Genomic DNA, 14062 nt, shown 5'->3' on the forward strand with positions numbered 1-14062 from the left:
TACATAAGTAGCGGTGAAGAGAATAGGTATTAAATTACCAAGTAGTATTCAAGTCTGGATCGTACTTACTGGTGGAATTTAGAAGAGAGAGGTTGTCAAATACTCATTCTAGAATTTCTTTGTTTGTTTGTTTTCTAGGAGATATCCAGGTAGGAATGATGGACAAGAAAGGACAATTGGAAGTAGAAATTATCCGAGCCCGTGGCCTTGTTGTAAAACCAGGTTCAAAGACACTGCCAGGTAAGGAAGAAAAATTGTTGCACCATGAATAATGTTCTACTGAAAAAAGAAGAATTCAAAAAAAACTTTCCAACTTCTGAGGCTTTACAATTCAACTTTGGTGACTTTTTTTAGCAAACTCATGTGTCAGCAAATTACAATACTGTTCATTGAAATAGAGAAATGTACTGAAGTGGTATAAAAGCACAGAGTGCGTACAAAAATAATTTTCAACATTACTTCGGGAGAAAAAAAAATAGGCAGTTCTCTATGCTACCAGAAGACACAAAAGTATTTGAGTAATTGCAAATGCAATCTTGGGAATTAGATAGAATTCCAGTACCCAAAGGGGACTTACAGGAAAGCTAGAATGAGACTCTTTATCAGTGTGTGTAGTGACAGGATAAGGAGTAAGGACTGTAAACTAAAAGAGTGTCCTCTTTTTAGATTAGATATAGGGAAGAAAATGTTTTATCATGAGAATGCTGAGGCACTGGCACAGGTTGCCCAGAGATGTTGATGTCCCCTCCCTGGAAGTATTCAAGGTCAGGTTGGACTGGGGCTTTGAGCAACCTGATCTGGTGGAAGGTGTTCCTGCCTATGGCACAGGGGTTAAAACTATGTGTTCTTTAAGGTCTTTTCCAACCCAGACCATTCTATGGTTCTTTGGAAGTGGCATGTACACTGAAGAGGTGATATAACAATCTTAGAGGTGAAGAGGGAATCAACAAGAAGTGTGAAATAGGTACCTACTCTGAAAAGTAGACCATTAGGTGATACTTACTCCTTATTTTATAATCTCATGTTCTATGACATTCTGTGAAAAGGACAATAGGCTGATATTTTTAGCGAGCTTTTCTGCCAAAATAGGAATTGTGTCAGAGTCTTTTCTTCACTAATTTTCACCTTGTAGACTATTTGAATTAATAACAATTTGGAGCATTGATCCAAATTTCACCAAATTCAGTGCAAGTCATTCATTTATTTAACAGGCCTATTTTGCACACTGTACAGTACAGTCACGTATAGGAATACAGGTTGCCCAAGGGATTGTGGATGCCCCCTCCTCAGAGGCGTTCAAGGCCAGGCTGGATGGGGCTTTGAGCAACCTGGTCTAGAGAGTGATGTCCCTGCCTATAGCAGGGGGTTTGAACTAGGTGATCTTAAAGATCCCTTTCAACCCAAACCATTCTAAGGTTCTATGATTCTATGAATATCTGATTTTTCCAGGTCAAAATATGAACTATTTTGTTGACAAAAAAAAAAAAAAAAGGACATATAAAAAGAAGTAAAGAAAAAATGATACAAGGGAAAAAGTAAAGAAAATGCAGGGATTCTTTGCATGATAATAAGCATTACTATTGCTTGTGGAGATTTGTTCAAACAAGTTATCCAGTAAAAAACAAAATTTAGCATACAGTGATAGAATATTGCATCTAGCATGCAAAAATCTGGACTTACTTTTTCTTTCCTTCTCAGCACCATATGTAAAGGTGTATCTATTAGAAAATGGAGTCTGCATAGCCAAAAAGAAAACAAAGGTAGCAAGAAAAACGCTGGAACCACTTTATCAGCAACTTCTATCATTTGAAGAAAGTCCCCAAGGAAAAGTTTTACAGGTAATTTGCATTACTGTTCTTAATCTGAGAACATCTCTTGTTCAGTTCTCACTGAGAAATTTACAGAAATCTTTCACGCTTCATTTGACAAGTTTTACTATTTCAAAGCCTTGTTGAGTACAGAAATACTAGAGTAACACCTACTGATGATTAGCAAATTGAAAGTGCTAGAGAAAAGTTAACTATATATTATTTTGCCTTTACTATGTGTGCTTCTTATCTCAGTGGGCTTTCTTTGGTATTACGGATAAATACTCAGTTACTTCCCAGCTCATTTCTGCCGCTGTATCTTGGTAATGTATGCTGAAATAACCTGTATCAGCAGTGGAATTGTTCAATCCTTACTGTGTATAATTAAATAAAAGGAAGCATTTGAAGAATCAAATAAGTTATTGTCATTGTTACTGATTTATTTCTGTTTTTGTGTATTTTCTTTGCTAACAGATAATCGTTTGGGGAGACTATGGACGTATGGATCACAAATCCTTTATGGGAGTGGCACAGATACTTTTAGATGAACTGGACCTGTCCAACATGGTGATTGGGTGGTTCAAACTCTTCCCTCCTTCTTCCCTAGTAGACCCAACTTTAGCTCCTCTCACCAGAAGAGCTTCCCAATCATCTCTTGAAAGTTCAACAGGACCTTCGTATGCTCGCTCATAGCAGCTGTGAAACTGTTGTCATAGCAACCAGCGTTACAAAAAAAAAATAAATTACAGGTCGCAAACCCTGGTAACACTGCATGCTTAATGTTGTGTCTTCTGAGCCTGTTTCTAGGGCTACAACGCGATCCTGTGTTCTCAAGGAAGTTGCACACATTGTGCCCTACAGAAGGCCCTCAGGTGAAGGACTGAAGTCATGAAGAACTGATAGGTTTGGAGTTCAGGGACACTCAGTTTTGGTCCAATCTGAAGCCATGGACTAAACTAAAAGAATCAATCTGTTTCATGCAACAAAAGTCCTTTTCAATGGCATATCTATTTTGTTGCTCCTGTTTCTTTATCTGCCCTCCCCTCCTAAAGCTTGGTTATGCCACAGAAATGGAGTTACTCTCCCATGAAGCCATGTTACAAGTTGGTGAAATTGCAGACATTGGAAGAATAGAAGAATGCTGGAAAAGTCAGCTGTCATTTGAAACAGTTACTTGAGATCTGAAAACTCTTCACATCAGAAAGGTTCAAGACTTAAAGTGGTGGGCTTCAAACATCCAGCTATAGATACAGTGAAACCCCAGATATGATGGACTCTGAAAAATAAAATTCTGTGGATATACTGTACTGTATGAAATTAAAGAAACTTTTTTGCATGGACACAGATTTAGCTGAACACTTAAATTATTTTCTTGGGGCTGCAACTTGCAAAAAACAAAAGAATAAATCAGCCATTTTCAACAGTTTATATTATTTTTAAAAATAAATTTCACTAGTGCATGGTTTTAAAGGGAAGAGAATGCAACAGGGTGATACAAAGACGCACCACGTTTATCATTCTTTAAACCAGTCATGGTCTGTATTTTTGCAGACGTATATTAAAAATAAAAAAATAATTTCTAGCAAATATTTAAAATTCTGTTTATGTGACAAGAAATAAGTGTAATATATTAAATTTATTTAAATGTAAAAGGTACAAGCCTTGTAAAGTTCAACATAATGTGCAAATTGTACACTTCTTTTACCTCCTCCTTTCTCTCCTTCCAGTCTCCCTTCTTCCTTTCACTCTTTTCCCGCTCCACCTCCCAGGATGATCATCATATTCTAAAATGGCTACCTTTTGACTTAGTACTCTCTTACGCCCCATATTTGGTTGAGGATTGCAGATTGTTCTGCATTTCTGAATTATTTGAGAAAAATATTGTTTAAGAACTTACTTTTTTTCAAGCATGTTGAAAAGGATTTTGCAACATGGCTTGGGAGTACATTAATGTAATTCAGCATGTATTTGATAAAAAAAAAAGATATTTGAACTTTTTGCAATTTATTGTACAGTGCATGGTAACTTATTTTCATTTTTTCTCACCTTCAAATTGAATTCTACAGCAAAATACTGGATTCATGTGGCCATTGTAAGATGTCTTCAATAAATTTCTTTTCAGCACCAGCATCATTCATTCAAAGGTTGAAGTATCATTTCTTGAAGGTTTTGGAAAGAGGAAAAAATGAAGTAAACCATTGATTTTTAGGAGATAAATTTAAACAGTTTTATTTGCACTAAACCAAATTAATTGCTACAATCTTGAGATTATAAAAGCAGCAAAGATTACTAGTTCTTACAGTTCTGCTGTAAAGTTCAGTTTTCATAAACTACATTTGTGTTGGCAAAGAGATAATTAGGTAATATCAGTCTGAAAATGTCGATCTTTAGTTCGTAAATAGCCTTAAAGAAAGCTTATGGGTACCTCTCAGGCAGTTATTTGAAACCATTACCAGAACCCTCATTGCAGTCAACTGATTCCAAAATCCTGGTTTTTGTAGCAGACAGTAACTGCCATTGGGTGGTGCTGCAAGTTCAAGCTTCTCATTAAATTACATGATTTAAAGGGAATGTAACTGGCTAACATTTAATAATAAGACGTCCCTTTTTTTCTGGGTCTTTGTATGCCTTTATTACCTACTTAAGGTTTAATATTGAAACCTTGCAATAATTTTTGAAATACGCATTGCATTTACCTTTCAGGCCACGCAGAATTATTCTGATTTTATTTGAAAATCTATTCATGTTTCCCATTGAGAAATTGTACATGCCTCATTAGAGGGCAAAAGTAATAATAGTATCACTTAAATTGCCTTTTACTTTGTGCAATATCATATAAATCGAGATTGTGTCTTGTCTTCAGAGTTTATATAGCGGATCGTTGTTAAGTTAATGAACAGACTGGTAAAATTATACTTACTGAAATAATTAAGACACCTGTCTACCAGCAGCAAATAAACACTATCAACATGCAGTCTACAATATTCCCTAGAGTAAAAGAAAAATACATAACCATTTTCCTGATACTGTGAGATGTGCGCACACGTTGCTGTGTTCATTGTCCTATACAAATTATTTCAAACTTTAAAATCAAGGACACGATGCATGGAAGGTTTGTACATACTTGTCATTATGCAGTATTTATTTAAAAAAAAAAAATTAATGTATTTTTTTTAATTTTGACACGTCTGCAACTCTACTTATGGTTTAGTCATGTAAATAGCACTATTCCAGTGATCACTGCTGTCTTGTACATACTATGTTTTAAAAAGTTAAAAGGAATTACAGTTGGGAAAAAAAAAAAAAAAAAAAGGCAGATTAGGCCTGTAATGAACACCAACTAATGTAAATCGAACTCATTCTGGTGATGGTATTTAACACTTTAAATAAAACATTTTCTTTACAGAACTTGTGTGCAGCACTTTGGTTCTTTTCTCTCTGTGACAGCCATAAGCGGTCAGACCTCGCGGCCTGTCAGACCCCATAAGCTATCAGACCATGGCCATGCTCAGACTTTGATGTCTCCAGGATGCTAAAGGCTGTGCCTGTCCCATGTGCGAGCAGCTGTGTCACACGAGTAATATCCAGCCTGGAGGTGGGGTGATTGTGATCCAGGAGGCCGCTTGGGTTGGTGTGATCACATCTACAGCTTGGCAAGATGGTTGCTGTGTGTGGGTGGCTCTAGTCTGGCCAGGATGGAGGTGGGCATGGTGGGAGTGGTGGCTTTTCTCTCTGCCTGCCTTCCTTCATCAACTCCTCCATTTAATTTCACAGAATCACAGAATTGTGCGGGTTGAAGAAGACCTCTAGAGATCATGGAGTCCAACCCCTGCCACAGCAGTTCCCTCGGCAGGTCGCACATATGTATCCAGAGAGGTCTTGATTATCTCCAGAGAAGTAGACTCCACAGTCTGGGCAGCCTGTTCCAGTGCTCCATCGCTCTGAAAGTGAAGTTCTTCCTTGTGTTAGTATGTAACTCCCCGTGTTCCACTTTCTGCCTGTTGCCCATTCTATTCTTGCTCACCACCATAAAGAATCCACTCCCATCATCACTTCAAACAAAACAAAGCTATAGATCTTTTTCTTCTTTGCAGTCCTATGAGGGGCTTTGTTCATGGCTTCCAAAGGTTGGCTCAGGTGATGGATTTGTGCTGTTATTCTCAGAAGTTCTTGTACCAGTGAAAAGTGTAGTAAAACACCGACACCCTGGGTGTGTTGGGCTTCTCTGCTTCCACGCCTTTACTGCAGGTCTTCAAGGCTCACAAGGTGTGTGGGGCCACCATGTGCTGATCAACATGCCTACACAGTTCCCAAGGCTGCCTGCTGCTGTCACACAGACATTCATAACTGTGTAACACTGAAGTATAAACATTTTTATACAGAAGGTTGTCTACCACAATTTAATAATGACTCAAAAGTTAGTAAAGCATTGGTTTTCCCAGCTTCCTCACAAGTGAGGTAATTCCATGGGGGGAGGCTGGAGCGGTTCACATTTGCTCCTTCAGCTCCTACCTCAGATTAAGGCTTCCCTTGCTGTCACTCAGGCAGCAAGAGCCAGACACAGAGTTAAAGGTCTCAGATTAATCTTCCAAGTGTGCCTAACCTCTCTGATCCCCCCTTAGTAAGCATCTACAATGAGCCTTGATCAAAAACGAACTGCTGTGGGACAAAGAAGACACATTTTCCCAGACAAGAATGGCCCACTTTCAGGACAGGTTCATGGAAGCTGGCTCTAGTTGGCAAAAATAAACAAATAAATAAATAAATAAATAAAGCTTTATGCTACTAAAACCAAAGATAAATCAGCTTTCTGGAATTACTGGCTTCATACCTGCCTATTTTAGATGTCTCATTTAGAATGGAATGAATGGCTCTGGGGAGATCAATTTCTCTCCCTCTCTTCCCATTGACTGCAAAGACAGAAAGAGCAATGACTTCCCTGAGCTGAATGGCTAATTTTGCAGCAGTTGTACTTAGGAGAAGCGGACCAGTGTTGACAGCCAGAAACAAGAGCAAAGACTCAGTGGTCCTTCATTAGCAAGTTCTATCTGAACTGCCTGTGGAATTATCAGGTCTGAGGGCAGCGGGCAGCCGATGACAGATGAGGGAGGAAATGGTTGGGAATCAATTTTTCGGAATGACGCACTGCACTGTCAGGTCACCACTCAGCCCAGCCCTGGTGAGGAAGAGGAGCCCACAGTGAGTAATTAAACCATAGGACCACAGGGCACAAATGCCCCAAATATATTGCAATTGGACTTGATGATCTTGAAGGTCTTTTCCAACCTGAGCAATTCTGTATTTGACATGAGGTCACACAGAAACAAAAGAGCATTGTAACTCAGCAGAAAGTGCATGACACAGGACTGAGGAAAACACTGTCTGAAGTGCCTGCTCTCTGTGACCACTCCTGCAACCAAGAACAGTATAAGTACCACCCAAAATGCACTGTGAGATTCAAAATGCACTGTGTTCATCCAGTGTTGAACTGGTGTTGGCAAGAAAACAAAATGGATAGATGGTGCTGGATGCTATTAGATTTATATACATGGATGTTTAGGATATCTCAGTGCTGGGAGTGGGATTGGAACTAGTAGGCTGTTTCTCCAAGGATTTGCTAGCGTAGCTGGTGTGAGAGGTCCTCTAACTGCAGCAGTGGTTAGAGAAAAATTAGTGGTTTAGAGATGATCTGCATCTTAAAGTAACAGCACTCACTGAAGTGAAAACAAAAATGCCAACACTTACTAGGCCAAAACTCAACAAACCATCCTCCTATGTGAATAGAGCATCCAACATATGAAGAAAAAGGCCAGTATTATCTTTGCCACTGAATGTCAACCTAGTTTGAGTAAGAATAGCTACCAAAATTACAACCCCCTTGAAGAGAATAAAAAGCAGATTTAGGGAAGAGTGAGGGATGAAGTATGATTGTGAAATTATCAGTGTAACAATGGGGAAGACATTTTATGGATCCCCTGGCTTGTGTCTGGTTAATTAGCATTCAGCTGCAGCATTTCTGAATAGTGGCAGGCAGCTGTCCTGAAGTTGGGGAAGAGTCAATTATCACGGCCTCCCACCCCCAGGGACCAGAGCACTGAGAGTGCTGCTGCACGGGAAGCAACTGGGTTAATAAGCCTGGTGACATCTCAGGTTCCTTCTTATGGCCTATCACACACTGGCAATGACCCAAAGACAAAGATTTTCTTTATGTAACAATTTTCCAGTCCCTATTCTGATTCCATACTACCTTCTGAGCTGTAATTTTCTGTTTTGGCATTCTGGCTTTAAGACCTGCTTACTCTCAGATCTGCTAACTTGGGCTTGCAGAAGCCTTGGCAGCCACCTGCCTCAGGCATCAATGCAGGTATTTACAGGGCCATATGCACAAACAAACCCTGTCCTCCACGGTGCTTCAGCTGTCCAGGCACAACTGCCTGAAGAGCAGCAGCTCCGGCTCTCCAGGAGTGGCCCTGGAGTACTATGGCACTACTGCATAAATAACTTTACTCCTCACTGGCAAAGATAAAAGCTAGATAAAAGATATTTTCATATACGTACTGATGCAGTTTGTCTGTTGAAATACAACAAGAGTTAGGAAAAGCAGATCTCAGAGTAAGCCAAGAAATGTTTGGGTTACATGAAGGCCAAGCCACCAAATCAGCTGAAAACGACAACTCTAATCAGTTCCCAAAACATGAGCCAAGTGCTAGGGATGGACATGCTGAGAGAAGATACAGAAGTGACACGTTCCTGCCAGCACAGAGGAAGAAATTCAGACCAGTAAAAGCCCTGTTGGCACACCTCTCAGCTCTGAAAGTTTCAGTAGGATGTAAAAAGAAAGATGATTAGAGGGCTGGAGCACCTCTCCTATGAAGAAAGGATGAGGATTGGAGAAGAGAAGATTGGAGAAGAGAAGACTCCGGGGAGACCTCATTGTGGCCTCCCAATACTTGAGGGAAGCATATAAACAGGAGGGGGATAGGACAATGGGGACTGGTTTTAAACTGAGACAAGGGAGCTTTAGTTTAGATATTAGGAGGAAGTTTTCCACACAGAGGGTGGTGATGCACTGGAACAGGTTGCCCAAGGAGGCTGTGGATGCCCCATCCCTGGAGGCATTCAAAGCAAAGCTGGGATGTGGCTCTGGGCAGCCTGGTCTAGTGGTTGGCTACCCTGAACACAGCAGCGGGATTGAAACTAGATGATCATTGTGGTCCTTTTCAACCCAGGCCATTCTTTGATTCTATGATGATTCTATGAAAATGAACATGCGAATCCCCACTTAAGACTACTAATTTTTGTGAGATATGTATGTTCATTTCTAACCCAGGACTTGTTCTGTATTTACATACTGAGGTATCAGTAAAATTCACACTATCTGTAAAGCAATTGGGTAACTAAAAGCTTATGTTTGTGTAGAAATTGTGGGTTTTTTTTTGTTTTGTTTGTTTGTTTTATTGTTTTTTTACCTACTTAGGCAAAGTTTTCCTTCTTTGCTTTCTTCAGGATGATCCATAAACTGAGAGCAAGGCCAATGTGCCTCAGCGTGACCTTTGCACATTTAATACATGTCTGATTTATACTTAAAATGTGAGTACATGCCTTCGGTAACAGATTCAGAATAATCTGGCATATAGTTTTCTCTCTCCCTCCCTCAGCAGCTTTGTGTTCCTAATCAGTGTTGATTAACAAACTTAATTGTGACAGCTGGGTGTCAGTGCAGTTCAGCAAGCCACACATGCAGCCTCAGATGGATACTCAGGCTGTCTTTAGGCATCTAATTTAGGTGAAATTCAGAGGGCCAAAATTAAGAGTCTATTTAATTGTATTCAGTGGAAAGAGACAGCAGGCCCTCCAGGGTGTTTCTAATTTGAGATCCTCTGGAAAGTCATTTTGAGCACCTTTCACCATCAGCTACATAGGAGGCCCAAGGCAATTCAGCTACCAAGGCAGGCCATGCAAATAGTTCCCAAAATCACAGTGCTGCCCTTTGGATAAGACATAAAGGAAGAAGAATCAGTGCTTATTTCATTCTGAACTGACTGCTCCCAGAAATCATCTGGGAAAAAATCTCTCTTCCAAGACCTGGATGACAGTTTAAATGCAGTGATGGCAAAAATTTAAAGAAGGGAAAAAGTTACCCACTGATGCTACTTACTGCACCAGAGTACCCCATCACACTCTCACGCAAACCTCAGAATCATAGAATGGTCTGAATTGAAAAGGACCTCAAAGATCATCTAGTTTCAACCCCCTGCCACAGGTAGGGTCACCAACCACTAGACCAGGCTGCCCAGAGCCACATCCAGCCTGGAACGTCAGTCTACCATTGAAGCAGGCCTTGACCATGATGACAGACCATGGCATCAGTTTGGACCTATTTCTGCTCTCAGTCAGCAACTTGAGTTCCACCTGAAGACAATCCAGATGTCACTTGGCCATTGGAGCCCTATGACAGAATCCTCCCAATGTCCCTGCCTCACTGCAGCCTCTGGACCTCATTCAGTTAGGTCACATCTGCCAGTCTGTGGGCACAGGGGACAAATAGCATGGCTGTTTAGTCTTCTCCAGACTCTTTTCCCTCTGCCCTTCCCTTCCTTCCTCAAATAAAACTGCCTCAACCAAGCTGCTGGGAACAAGCATTGAATCACGCTACTCTCAAAGCATTGCCTTGGAGAGCACTGTCTGGCACAAGTTAAAAAGCACAGCAGGGCCTGTACCAATGGTGGCACAGTCCACATGGTGTGAGCCAAGGCTTTAGGGTATGGACTGGCATTCCTGCCTGAGAGCTCTTACACTTGGTGATACAGAGCTAGATAGGAATTCAAATGGATGATCAAAGGATAGATCAGTCCTTTTCAAGTTGGGAACATGTTGCCAGATATTTAAGCCTGTTCTTTTAATCCATGTGGCCTTAAATAGATACTTAAATAAATGCAGGAACTGTTAAGGAATAAAGGTTGAATTCAACAAGACTTCAGGAACAAAAAGCTGTTGTAACACAGCTGGGCTCCCCAGCACTGTGAGCAAAACTGGAGATTTTGGCTCTTAACATAAGAGGGCCATTTCTTGCCTTCCCAGGGAGAACCTAGGCATTACATAGAGTTAAAGGAGATATTGGGGAGATGCTGAAGAGCCACAGTGCATTGCTGCTAGCACAGAAGAGATGGGAGGTGTAAGGTGCTGGACGGGGTTCTAGAAAGGACAACAGCATGTATCCTGCACATGCACACAGCCATCTACCAGAGGGATAAGAACCAACCAGCTTGCTGAGGAGCTACTTCAGGAGCAATAAGCAAAAGGACCATGGCCATTTTTAGCTTTCCCAGAGCTGAGCTTTTCTTTTTTGTTGTTGTTTGTTTGTTTGATTGATTTTTTTAACTATCCTATTATTTACTGACTACATGTTACTATTTGTGCAGCTTGAATTGTTCGAGACAAATTCTTCTCTGCAAATTGCAATAAAATATATGTATATACAGTGTTGTTTTGGGTAGAGGCCAAGAAGAAAAAGGCAAATTGGAAGGAAACAGCTCCAAAATAATTCAGAAAAGAAAGTTAACGGATAAGTGCCTGCCTTGCAAAGCCTCACAATGGACCATTGTCAAATTAAGCAAAATCCCATACATCATCTCCCCTGGAAATGAACAAAACTGAATGTGTTTTAGGACGAGCTATTACCCAAAGCTCTGCAGGGGGAGAAGCAAGCTGGAGGAAGCTGTGATGGAGACATTTCCCACTATGCCTTTGCTGGAACTTTCTTTTATTGGTAGAAGATTTCATCTCCAGGAGCCTTACTGGGAATATGAAACTCAGGATCTCCACAGATGACAGGCATGGTTGAGCTAGATGGTGATCAGCATGTAGCCAGGGCTGAGTTTGTTATCAGTGTTTTTCATGTCTCAGTGAACATTAAAATGAAGGCATCAAAAGTGAATAATGAGTTCCCAATGAGGAGGAGCTGGAAGGACTCTTAGGCTCTCGAGTGATATGAAGGCATCAGAAGCTGTAGGACAAGACCTGTCCTCTAATTATTTTCCATCATCACTGACTATATTATAGTCAGTGCAGCCATTTTGGTGCAGTATCTGAGAAGAGCCCTCTGCCAGATGTTCCACTCTCCTGAAAGACAGGGACTCCACAGGGAGAGAAAATAAGCTACCCATTGGTATCCCACAGATACAGAGGCACATTAAATCCCTCTGATGAGTGTTCCTGCGAGAAGAGTTGTTCCAGGTTTTACACTGGACAGATTCTGTGGTTGTTGATCCCCATTAGATATTGGCTCTCCTCTTGCCTTAACACAAGGCTCTAATCACCACTGCATCAGCTACACAAATGCCTAATCTAAGGTTGTCCATTCTCTGTATGCTACAACAGCAAATCTGCCACCCCCTCTAGCTCCTTGCACTGTTTCTCTGCCTTCACCTCAGACTTACCTTCTTCCTGCTGAAGCTTGAAGATGCTCTGCTGTCTAGCAGATGCTCTCACCTAATTTCAGTAGTTTGCCATGTGGACATGTGTGTATTCTGCTTTCCCCTTACAGACAGTGGGCATTGTACTTTTAGAACTCAATCTATCTGGTATTTTAGATGTCTCCTTTAAAATGGGAACAGATCATAGCTTAGCTGTACCTATTCTTGTAGCTGTCTATAAAGGGAATAGCTCAGATGCACATCTAGTCAGCTGAATCCCAGTAAGTTAGCCTTTCTATTGACTCAAATGGACTTTGAGGCCTCCTGTGTGGCTCTAATACAGAAGAAACATAGCTTTAGCTGTGCAGGATGGCAGGCAAAATTGCAGGTGAAGAGATGACCATCACAGAAAGCAGAGACAAGTCTGGATATGTGTGAAATAGCAGAGGTTTGTGATGGGCAGAGTGTGGGGTGAGGGCTCTCCTCCAAAAAGAGATAGCTGCAGCCTTTCTCTCTCTCAGGTAGTTAATTCTGTCTCAAGTTGCTTTTTAAAAGTGTTCCCAAAGGCATGAGCCCCAGCTGTGGGAGAGGCTGAGTTCCAGAGTGACTTCACACCCAAATCTCTAATCTAGCAGTAAACAGACCCTGAAGCCAGCTCTAAGGTATGTGATGGAAAAGGGACTCTCCCAGCCATGGCAGAGATTAATGGACATGTGGGAATGCTGAGTGAGATGATGGATTAGGCATGGCTGGGTTCTGGCCCTGGATCTGAGGAACCTCCCTGGATTTTGAATTTATACAGACACTGAATAAATACACACCAACAACCCTGTCTACTTCTCACTGACCCCCTCACTCTCAGTACAGTAACAGACCTCCTTTCCTTTGATGCCAGTTAAACCCCACTATTTCCCACTTGCTTTCTACAAGAGTGACATAGCCTGCACACATAAACAGCCTATACCTGCTGTCTGAAAGCAAACCTCTTCTTTAATCTGCAATTTAATCTTCTAATTCTTTGTTGTTGTTGTTGTTTTCTATCAACTATTATTTTAGTCCTAAAATCACACAGTTTTATTCTTCTGATACATGTTCACTCTGGCTGGAGAGAAATGTGTTTATCATTGAAATTTGTTATCAACTTTCTGTCTCGATGATAGTTACTATTCAACCACCTGTTCAGAAAGCCCCTTCCACTTTTCCAAAGTGTGAGATTGAGAAGATGAGCACTTCTCCTTCAGCAGAAAAGCACTTCTGAGAAGAGTTGGAAGGTAGAAGTAAAGCAATGGTGAATGAACTTTCTAACCTGATTTTATTTTGACATGAATGTCTGATGGGCTTCCAGTTTGGAAGGAAATACCCAATACAATCAATAAACATGGAGGGCACTTGAAAATGAGGCAAAACTCCAAAGTGTCACCCAACTCAGAGAAATTATGAAGGAAAGAATGTCATTTCAGCTAAGATCTTTAGTTTTTTAAATCAGTGCCAGTAATACCAGTAGGATGTCCACCTGTGGAAGGCGTGGATACAGGCTAAAATGGCACATCTGGTGCTAGGAGGATATGGGGTTGTACAGGATGCTGTGCTAAAGAAGGTCTGGTTTTATAAGAACTGCAGTAATCACTGCTACCCCAGCAGGCTGAGACCTTAGATAGATTGGTTTTGTAACACAAACTCCAGCCTAAAACAGTGTGCATGCCATCATTTAAGAAAAATGTGAACACATAAGAAAGCTTTCTTTGAATCCTATGGACAGCAAGAGACCAGCCAAGAGCGAGGAAGTGACAACACCACACTACCACGCAGAACAGGTTAGAGGAGGAGCTGTGCCTCCTG

At 41.0% G+C, this 14062-nt stretch overlaps 1 protein-coding gene across 50 annotated transcripts in view; it reads left to right on the plus strand.

The window, feature by feature from the left end:
- The window catches only part of RIMS2 (regulating synaptic membrane exocytosis 2), a 445399-nt gene extending 440183 nt beyond the window's left edge, over positions 1-5216 (plus strand). For all 50 annotated transcript variants that reach the window (XM_040696415.2, XM_025148070.3, XM_046937976.1 and 47 more), the window contains 3 exons: positions 139-240; positions 1699-1838; positions 2283-5216. In XM_040696415.2, coding sequence (XP_040552349.1) covers positions 139-240; positions 1699-1838; positions 2283-2501 — 461 coding nt within the window. In that variant the 3' untranslated portion in view covers positions 2502-5216. The remainder of the gene's footprint in view (positions 1-138; positions 241-1698; positions 1839-2282) is intronic.
- Positions 5217-14062: the final 8846 nt, after the last annotated feature.

Source organism: Gallus gallus, chromosome 2 (genome assembly GCF_016699485.2).
Source record: "Gallus gallus isolate bGalGal1 chromosome 2, bGalGal1.mat.broiler.GRCg7b, whole genome shotgun sequence".
Classification (NCBI taxonomy): Eukaryota; Metazoa; Chordata; class Aves; order Galliformes; family Phasianidae; genus Gallus; species Gallus gallus.